The sequence below is a fragment of the Varanus komodoensis genome, unplaced genomic scaffold (assembly GCF_004798865.1).
Source record: "Varanus komodoensis strain SLA01 unplaced genomic scaffold, ASM479886v1 scaffold68, whole genome shotgun sequence".
Classification (NCBI taxonomy): Eukaryota; Metazoa; Chordata; class Lepidosauria; order Squamata; family Varanidae; genus Varanus; species Varanus komodoensis.
Genome location: NW_025336321.1, coordinates 1,928,768 through 1,939,420, shown reverse-complemented (window position 1 = coordinate 1,939,420; position 10,653 = coordinate 1,928,768). Strand labels below are relative to the sequence as shown.

Sequence of the window (10,653 nt, the reverse complement as noted above, 5' to 3'; positions counted from 1 at the left end):
TACGTATTTGCTCAGGCTGGGGATCCCCGTCTAAAACCATTAAGCTTGGAGGCGGTTAGCCATAATTCATTTTTATTACTCTGTTAAAACAACAGCTTGGCTAAGCTTCAGGTGCAGCGGGGAATCCTGGCCCTTTTCTTTTCTCTCCCCACCCCCAGCCACTGCTTTTTTGGCTTTGCTCTGCTTTGCATGGGATGAGGTCCTCTCTTTTTTGACGTGGAATTCCATTCAGGTAGTACATTTTGGAATGTTTTCGTTTCCAGGCAAGGCGCTTTTCTGCTCAAGTGAGGGAGCAACAAGCGTCAGGAACAAAAGAATCCTTCCTTCCTTCCTTCGACACATACCAGCCGCCACCCACACCCTTAAGTAGATTTCCCCTAGATATCAGTATATGCCTAGACATACAGAGTTCCTCTTTCACATGAAAATAATCACGTTGATGAGGGTATGTGGGAATCCGAACTATTCTTTTGGAACTCAGAAATCTGGGAGGTACGGTAGGGGGAACATTTTGGAAACTTCCAGCCTTCAGGGAAACAAAACACCCCAGTGGTTGGACAGCATTCAGAACAACAAGAAAATGAGTGGATACAACAAAGGCTGATGCAAGATGAAGGGTGGAGGATTGGGAGAGTGAGGAGGAAACCTCGGACTGTGAAACGGCCACAATGCTGTGCGAGTCTGCAGGACTGTGCTTGTGTGTTAAGAGATCAGACTTGGACGCAAACTTTGGTTGCTTTGCCACACCAAGAGGCAACAGCCTCTGTCCTCTCAGCCCAGCCCCCTCCCCATTTGTTCCCTTCTGCATTCTGGTAAGCGGAGGAATTGTGTTGGCTTCAGAATGCAAAGCACTAGGCCCTAGACAATCTAACAAAAGGGAAAGAGTTCCTCAGAACAATGGCGGAAAAACGGGGAAAGTGTTGAAGGGAGCAGGGAACAGCAGGAACGGGAGAGAAAATGTTTGTAAGGAAAGAATGCCTGAATGGGAAAACGGATAGAGAGACAGATTTGGGGCCAATAGTAAGGGACCCAAATGAAATGATGATCTATTCTGGTTAATTCATGGAACAAGGCCAACTTGAACTATCGACTTTGCAGATAATTATATAAATCCTGATAGGCAACTGTCATGTTTAAATCAAATGTTGTTAATCTATTCCTCCACAGATACATTTTCTTTCATTTAAGCATGAAATAATGCTACATCCAATGGTTTTGCTACAAAAGCCATTAATATCAATGTCTTTCCAAATACCCATGCTCCAGCCCTGCACAATTGTAGGAGCAACTGAGGATCATGGACATCAATCTGTCCATTGATATATTCTACACAGTCTCTCCAACCTCAATGATGCAGAGGTATGACCTGTCTTTCCTTAAGAGGAGGAGCAGAGAACAGTTAAGGGTAAATATAGGGTGCATGTGTCCAGCCAACAAGAAGTATTTTACAACTAGAGCTTAACTCTACTCATTTAATGCATGAAAGATTCTTCCACTGAGTCTCCTGGTCAGAAGTGATTCATATTTACCTTGATGCTCAAGGTAGGCTGGACTTGGTGATTAATTGGTAAGCACAAAGGGAGCAAACCAGTTAAGGAAAAACAGTGAACAGCATCATCTGCATTTTAGAAAGGAAAACAGTGTTCTCATTTAATGGATATAGAAACAATCAGTTGATCCTAAAATGTTAACTTGCTAACTATTCTTGTCAAGTTTGACTTTGCGAAGTATCCATGATGCTCTGGAAGAAGAAAGGGCTAAGGATTGCTGTTTATCTTCCCTGGACATCTCCTCTCTTCTGAGCAGTTGAAGCTTCTGTGGGACCATCTACACAAATGTCAACTTTTCCCTTGGCTCATTTTGACATCTATTAAAACTTAGATGTCTCTCCCTTCCTTGACTTGAGTGGAAATGGGATTTATGCCCCGAGAAGAACCAGCTGGGCCTGAATAGGAGGAAAATAGCAGTTCAGGCCACTTCCAACGCCATTTGTTTCAGCGCTCTACCAGCCCCTTGGAGGAGCGCGCTGCTCTCGCCACGGCCCCCGCCTCTTTTCTAGTCTCCTCCCCTGCTGGGTATGTCATCAGGTGTTGGTATTTTAAAACAGAGCATCGCCTTCGATCTCGTGTTTTGGAACTGTGTGCGTGTGTATTTATTGGAAGTGGGGTGGGAGGGAACAGAAGAAAAGGACACTGAGGTAGGCAAAGGTTGTGCGTGAGGGAGGGAGGCAGGAAAATGGGGGAAAGTGAGAGGAGGAGGAGGAGAGGAGGAGGAGAGAGCGAGAGCGAGAGTTTGCACAGGCGCGCTGATGGCTCAGAATCTGAGACCGCTTCCTTGGCAACCTTTGTAAGCGCTTCTTCCTCAACCGCACCTAACAGCATCTGATGGGCCGGACTGTCCAGTTCCCAGCCGCCAGGCAGAGCCACCCCGATCTCGGCCCAGACCCTTGGCCTCCCCAATCTCTCGCCGCTCTCCGTCCAGCCTTCGCGCGGTGCGGGGGCAGCATCAAGCCTCCCAGCCCGCCTGTCTGCCTGCAGCAGCAGAAGCGGCGGCGGCGGCGGCGAACAATGGCGCTGCCTTGGCAGAACAAACGGCTCATTTCCATGCAAATCACCGCGGGAGGCTGGACCAAGCGCCTTTTAACTCTTGCCGGTGCACGCGCGCGCCAGGCTCTCCGGAAAGGGCTCGGCGCCGGGCAGAGCTCGAGCCCGTCCTGCCGCCGCATCACCATCTCCGTGTCCCGCACCCCCCACTTCACGCTCGCCCTGCCACGCCGCTCCGTCCCCTGGCCCTCCCCGCCCCTGCCAGGGATCCGGACGAGGCTGCTTCGCGCAGACACCCGGGCCGTGCGGGTCGAGAGCGCGAGGCAGCCACAGCCGTCCCTCCGCGCTCCCTGAATCCCCTCGCAGCCCAAAGGGGGGCGGCTCCTCGCCCCGGAGCCCCGTCCGGCTGACGAAGTCGTCCCTTTGCTTACCTGCCCAGCCAGGCTCTTCCTCCGCAAATCCACGCAGGAGCAGCCCCCTCCGGCGGCCGCTCCGGGGCCGCTGCTGCTTCAGGCTGAGCGCCCGGGCGCGCACTGCCTCTCTGGCCCGGCTCTCCAAGCCCAGCGCACTGACTGGGGACGGGGAGGAGGAGGGGGAGGGAGGAGGGGGGGAGGGAGGTGGTGGTGCTGGTGGTGGCTGCGCGTCACCTTGATGGAGGAGCGCTTGGAATTTAAATGCCACAGCCAGGGTGATCCATCACCAGGAAGGAACAGGGCAACTTTGGCAGGACCAGCAGCCATTGGCTGCCTCCCTCACGTGGCCGCCGTCTCACTGTACATTCATATCATTTTTCTTCTGGCCCCCATGGAGGAAGTGAGAAAGTTGGCACGGTCACCCAGGACTCCGAAGAGCCGGTCAATCGGTGATAGATGGACACGGCGAGGATGAATTCCTTCCTCGATTATCCGCCCATCCTCAACGGCGAGTCCGCCACTTGCTCCTCCCGTGCCTACCACCACCACCACCACCACCACCATCACCACCACCCCGACCATGGGATTACAGCCACCTTCCAGTCGTGCGCGGTCAGTGCCAACAGCTGCAACGGGGACGACCGCTTCCTAGTGGGCAGGGGCGTCCCGATCAGCCCCCATCCCCACCACCAGACTGGTTCCGCCTACCAGCACCATCCCAATCTGGGGATGTCCTACTCGCACCCCAGTTATGGCGCGCAGAATTTCAGCGCGGGGGGCTACGGCCACTACCCACTCAGCCAAGAGGCAGAGATGAGCGGGGGCTACCCCCAGTGCGCTCCCGCCCCCTACTCTGGCGGAAGCGTGTTGTCGCCCATGGTCCAGCACCCCCAGAGTTACGCTGGCGGCACCGCGAGCTCCACTCAGTACATCCACCCCTCTTATGGAGAAGAACAGCAGAACTTGCCCCTGACCGGTTACAGCCACCCCTTGTCTCCTCTCCACTCGAACCACCAGGAAACCTGCGGCTCTCCTTCTTCAGAGACCTCTCCTCCAGCCCAGACTTTCGACTGGATGAAAGTGAAGCGAAACCCTCCTAAAACAGGTGAGTCACGGGCCAAGATCAATCACTCTCGACTTTGAAAAGTTTCGAGAGGAAGCTTGCGGTCTCGTGTTAGGCTTGCTGGCTGGCTGGCTTGATGTTTACGAGTTAAGCTTGGCTGCCCCAGGTGTCCAAGGAAGAAAGGTGTGGTTGGGATCCTGAAGGGAAGCCGATCTCCTAACACGAAAAGGTCATGTTGTGATAAACATGCTCACTCGTGTGTGCGCGCGTGTGTGCTGGGGGTGCTTTCCCCCTTTGGGCTATGCATTAACCACTCCCCGGGCTAGCCTGCCACGACCCAAATAGCTGCTTTCTCTGCGCTGCACTGACCCCAAGGAAGTCCACTTCTTGGGAAGTTAGCCCACGCGAATTCAGCCGGACTGACTTCGAAATAAACTTGGCGAGGATTGGTCCGCAGCGTGGCTTTGACGCGAAGAGCTGGCCCTCTGTTGCTTTCACCTGCGCGCACCTGGCGATTGATTCGGCTCACCTCCAGATCGGCCTGGGTTCATTCATTCATGTGCGGCCTGTGTTGTTGTTGGTTGTGTGCGTGTGTTTTGCAGGGAAAGCGGGGGAATACGGTTACGTCGGGCAGCCCAACACGGTCCGCACCAACTTCACCACCAAGCAGCTGACGGAGCTGGAAAAGGAATTCCACTTCAACAAATACCTCACCAGGGCCCGTCGGGTGGAGATCGCGGCTTCCTTGCAGCTGAATGAGACCCAGGTGAAGATCTGGTTCCAGAACCGCAGGATGAAGCAGAAGAAGAGGGAGAAAGAGGGCTTGCTCCCCATTTCGCCGGCCACCCCCACGGGAAGTGAGGAAAAAACGGAGGAGTCGTCGGAGAAATCCAGTCCTTGCCCATGTACTCCTTCGCCGGCCTCCTCTACCTCAGACACACTTGCTACCTCGAACTGAGCCCCCCACGCTGCTGCTGCTGCGCCTTCAGTCCCCGCCCAGCCTACGCACAATCGAACTGTACTCTGATTATGTCCGAACTACTTTTTTAAAACACGTATCTGGTCTCTTCCCCCACCCCTTCTTGCTTTGGCTCCAGGTAGTTTCTTTTCCGAGTCTTGCTGGAAGACCGAAAGAGACCCGAACTCCGGCCCTGAGCCACTTTGACCTGGAGGCGAGTCTCCCTGATTGGAATGGAAGTGTCCTCCAAATCCGTGGGTAAATTCCAGCAACATTTAGTCGCTCCTAAAGCCCAGGGAAAGTAATGGGACGGGACTTAGTCGAGACTAATTTAAACCCCGTTGAAATCAGTGGGATCCAGCTCCAGCTCGCTTTGGCTGGATTGTGCCCGCGGCCTTAATAGGTTACACAGAATCATACTGAGGGAGCCCTTTTCAATTTCCCCTTCCTCAGTTCTAAGGACGTGAATTTATTTATCTGTTTTCATCTCTAGACTATTTGTGGGAACAATCATGTGAATTTATTAGGCCAGAATCAAGTTGCCCAAAGACATTTCTGTAGGTTTTCCTCTGAGCAAAGATACAGAAGACCTACTCAATTCCACGAAGAGATGCACTATTGAAAACGTTTACACGAGTTCTACAACGTTCACCCTTTAATTTAACGTTTGTTTTTCTTGTGTGTATGATATACGTCTGTTGGTTGTAAATACTTTGTCCAAGAGATTTATCTTTTTACAGATTTTCTAGAAATGTTTAGATAGATTATGAGCTTAAAACAGGGTGGTTACATTCTCAAAACTTGATTCGATTTTATAGCGAAAATGTGAGGATGTCATAAAAAAACTTGTTCAACTCAATCAGATACCTCAGAAATCATAAAGTAGTCCCATTTCTTTGAACGATCTAAAAAGAGAAAGTCGAAATTGCACTAGGGTTTTTTTTTTAAATAAACCTTGCTTATTAGTGTCTCCTCCCTCACCCCCACAACAATTATTTTCCCCAGAATGTGTGCTGGGTCATTCCAACCCAATATTACCATTAAGAAAAATGGGAAGCAAACCACGCCTCCTCCCTCTTTTCACGTTTTCCCTACTTTAGACTTGAAGTCTTTCAGTCAAATTTCCTGAATGTGACAAATGGCCAAACGAATGTATATTTTATGTGATTCGTGTATGAAACTTTGCATGATGCACAAAGCTTTGATGTACTAAGTTAACTTAATACTGAGTTCTATCAGTTGTCATTTGTGATCAAGTACTTTCTGATTTTTTCTGTACAATCATTCAAGGTTCTGAAGTTCTGTGAAATAGAGAACGGAACTCAGAGCAGAATTTTACGGGTCCTACAAATCTCTGTAATAAATATACTCATATCTCAGGTTTTTATTTGTTTCAGTATATTCTGGGGAGGAGGGGTCATGGTGGAGGTTATTATTTCAGCACTCCTTAGGTTCGCCAAAGTGGCTTTAGCCAAACTTCTCTTTCCAGCATTTGGTCTAGGCAGAATTCTTTGATGGCAGAAGCCCTAAGATAGACGAAGGAGGATAATTAATCAGTAGAAAGAGATGGATCCTTGTTTAACTTTTCCTGCTAGAGAAGGGGAGTGAAGGAACTAGAGCTATTTTGAATCACCGTTGCGGGAACTTCCTGGGTCAAGTGCTAACCTTTTCACCCCGAACTGAATATTGACCTATGTGTAAACAGAGTCCTCTTCAAAAGCAGAAGCTGTCTTCAGCCGGTCTTTCCTCACATCACAAGCCACCAGTTAAGAGAGTCACATTTCATTATCCCTGGGTATAAAGCTATCCTACTGACCCAGCATCACTCCTTCCCTTCTAAATCGTCAGTGACATCTACAGGGCGCAAAGTTGTGGGGGGAAGGGAAGAAGAAAAAGAGGGAGGGGGGAGAGGATCCGATTTTAAGGACACTTCTTATCCCAGGTGTGCAAGCCAGCATATTTGTACAACCCTAACCGATTTCCCCATGATTTGAAAAACAAGTTCTGGCAAGTGGATGTCAGAAAGGCTTGCAAACAAGTTAACACATTTTATTATTTTATTTTTTTTAACTGTTTGGGTTTTCCAACCATTTCTTTCTTTCTTTTTAAGCGTCTTGGTGGATTGTGTACAGACTCGTTCTAGCCATGAGTCATAATCCACGTCCTTTGAATTTCATTCCAACCCATTTGAAACAGTGTCTATTTTGGGGAGCCTGGGGAGGGGGACTTAACCTCTTCCCTGCAATCTGGTCAAGGGACCCGTGCAACCGCTTCCCAGCCCTCAAAGGAGGGAAGGATCTTAGCGAGCTCTGCAGAGAGAGCTGGCGTGCGCCGGCTGTGTTTTCTCCGCTGAAGTGTCAAAGCAGACAAGTCTTGATTTGCAGGCGCATCGGCCATATCAAGAGAAACGAGGCGAGGCCCCTGCCAAAGCGCGCGGCTTGTCTCCAAAGGGATCTTGCCACCGCCCCTCCACTTCAAAGCGGGAGGAGTCCTCGCTTTCATTCCACCCCCCGCCCCTCCCCCGCTCCTGCCCGGCCTTATAGTTCTACCTTTTGTTGATTGGGGTGAAGCTACAAAGCCAAACAGATGGCCTTCTCTACCGGAGCCTTACAAGTGAACCGAGTGGCATCTGCATGCCAATGGCGCCGAGGACTGCAATCTCTCCGAAAACTCGCGCGCTAGCGATGCGGACCGAGCCCTTTTGACAGCTTGGTCCACCCCGCAACCCTCGGCTGGAATGAAAAAGGATGAACAGTAAAACAGTATTGGCAAGAACTCCTCCTCCTCTCCCTAGAAGTGTTGCGAAGCTGTCCTAATATGACCCCTTTACGAAGATAACAATTGACTATCTTAACTCTAAGGAGCACCGACATAAGTGTTCCTGCAGAACAAATTCAGCATTTATAGAGAAATCATCTAGGAATAAATTTCTCTCTTTCCCGTGCTGCTCCAGGCTCGTGCTCCCAAATAATTCCAGCATCATTTCCCCCTTTGGCACTGTGAACATTTACTTTATCAGACGCAAGCCCCGCTGAGATCAGAGGGGCTCGCTCCCCAGTCAGTGTGGTTTTGAATTGTAGTTTAAAGTTGCACTTCTACTCTAACTTAGCCAAGAAGAAGCCCTGTTTAATTGTATAGGGTCATACAAGAATCACCTTTCTGGGCATGCAAGGAACAGGGACTAAGCACACTCCCTCAGCCGTTTCTCTTACAGCGGGGGAGAGTTAAGACTTAGCTGCTAGAAAGACATCTGCCTTCACAAGGACGTGCCACTGCTTTCCTTAGTTTAGTTTTTCTTGCCTTGGATTTTATTGATCAATAAGCTCAAAAACATGCTAAAACTGAAAACTGTCAGCCTAACTGATCCTAAACGTATTTGATAAAGCCATCTTTGTTTCAGTGCAATTCTTGGAGGATGATTTTCAATGTGATCTAGATATCTAGTCAACATAGGACCATCTTTAGGATATGCATAATCCTAGATAATTGTGTATAGGATTGCAGCACCTGGAGTCAGGTGTTACTGGATTGATGCTAATTGATTAAGAAAACTGTTATGAAGACTCAAAACACTAATTCCTCTCAAAATGTGCAGAACTGAATCTCTGCAATGGAATGAATACATAGATTAATCACAACTATCAGATCCACAGATCAATGAATTCTTCACATTCTCTTTATTGACAAGGTAATTTGGGGCATATTTCCTTTTCCAATTCCCTGAAGTGCGTCAAAGGATATGGAAGGGTGAGGATAGGAACTCATAATATGAACATTTTCCTCGAAACCACCACCACAGAATTAGGCTAGCTGGATAGGATGGTGTTCGCAGAGCTGCTTTTGATGCTGGTTCCTTACAGCAAGGCATTTATTGCCTTCCACATGAAGTTTAGTCTCTTCTTTCAAGCAGGAAGCTGGATTTTTTTAAAAAAAGTTGTTCACCTTTAAAGTTTACTTTTGGAGGCTACACCAAAATGCCCAGTGTTTTTCTCTGGGGCAATCAGATTGAAAGCGATCAATATTTACTCAGTCTGAAAAGGGTTGTTGAAAAGGCAGCTAACAACAAACTGCTTAGCTGCTCACCCCTGTTTAATCTCAGGTTCACCGAAAGTTCAAGCAAAATGAATTCAGTGATGGGTCACTTTAGAATGGGTCCCAATGGTTTTATCTCAGCTCTCTGCTAAAGGCAACAATTATTTACACACACACACACACACACACCCCTCCCAGAAAAAAACATTTTCCCTATTATTCTAATTCTAAGCTTGCTTCCTTTACTTAAAACTAAAACCATTTTCTTCTGCTGGTAAGCAAAGATCGCGCTTGCTTTTCCTTGCCTTCTCTTCATCCATAATGTTAGTTAAAATCGGTATAGTTTAAAAAAAATGAGAGAAAGAGATACAGATAATTTGCAACAAAGCCTTTTTAATGCAAACAGATCAAACCTCTGGCATTCCACAATTTTCTGGGAAACAAGTTCCACTATCTTTAGTGCAAGGCTACTTCTCAGAAAATGTATTTCTTAGAATCAAACGTATCCAGCTGATCTACCAAGTGAATTTGATGGACTTCCCACTTTCCTGCCTTCCTTCCCTTCTCTTTCCAAACCAATCCATCCTAGATCTTAATGCGTCAAAGTAGCTGGGCTGAGGACTGGCCGCCCAGACGGCTTCACTCACGCAAAGAAGAGCTGGAAAGAGAGTCTGACGTCCAGACATTCCTAAAAATAAGCCACACTGTGGTCAATGTAACTTGCTTAAAAAATGCCTGCAAGTGCCAAGAATGGAGTTAGTATTTTAATATTTCCCTAGGGATGCTCTCGAGAATTGTATATTTCTCTGTGTGTGTGTGTGTGTGTGGGGGGGGGGGTGGATCAGAGAGAGGCAAGTTCTTGAACAGGTTTTTGCACCATCCTACCCCCTTCTCCTTCTCCTTCTCCTCCTGTAATTTGAAGGGTGGCAAAAGGGGCTGTGGGACTCCACAAAAACCGAACATTTGAAGGTGCTGCACGTTGAGGCTAATTGCGACGACTCGCCAGAGGTCAAAGTTCACCTAATCACTGCATAAATGCATTCTTAATAGGAATTTATTAGTCCTTTTCTAGTGGCAGATCACGCTTGAGGTAGAATCTAATTTTCATTAGCACATTGGTGAGTAGGAATTATTGCCCATAACCCCAGCTAGTTTGCACTTTCTTTTCAGTTACTAAATAGATTTAATTGTTATTTTGTTCTTCTAGGTGGTTAATGCTGAAAGAGTCTGGGGGGAAGATGCACCTCCAGATAGGTAGAGAGATAACATTTTCTTAAGTGTGTCCCCGAACATTCTTACTGCGGGAGAACATTCGAAGCGAAGATGCTTCTCTCCCAGTGCTGGATCATCCCAGGGATATCAGCTGAACTAAGCCAAATGGTTTTCAGAAAATATATATTGCTTGGGCAATTGCAGTGTGGGGCTGAGGGATAGAATGTGGCATCTATATAATCATCACCTATAAAATAATAACTATCCGTTGTGGTAGAATACAAATGCTCAAACTTTTCAGATGAAGGGAAAATAAAATGCACGGGGAAATTATAATTAAAAACAAAGCACCCCCACACATCTAAATCATAGATGAACACACCTTGTTCAGATGCATCGTAAAATGCAACCAAGACTCTGTAACCTTCCCCC

The 10,653-nt window shown here is 48.0% G+C and overlaps 1 protein-coding gene across 1 annotated transcript; it reads left to right on the top strand.

Moving 5' to 3' along the window:
* The first annotated feature begins 3,412 nt into the window (after positions 1 to 3,412).
* On the top strand, positions 3,413 to 4,977 carry HOXA1 (homeobox A1). Its single transcript, XM_044450771.1, has 2 exons — positions 3,413 to 4,061; positions 4,622 to 4,977. The coding sequence occupies exons 1-2, from the start codon at positions 3,413 to 3,415 to the stop codon at positions 4,975 to 4,977; spliced, it is 1,005 nt and encodes a 334-aa protein (XP_044306706.1).
* The last annotated feature ends 5,676 nt before the right edge of the window (positions 4,978 to 10,653 follow it).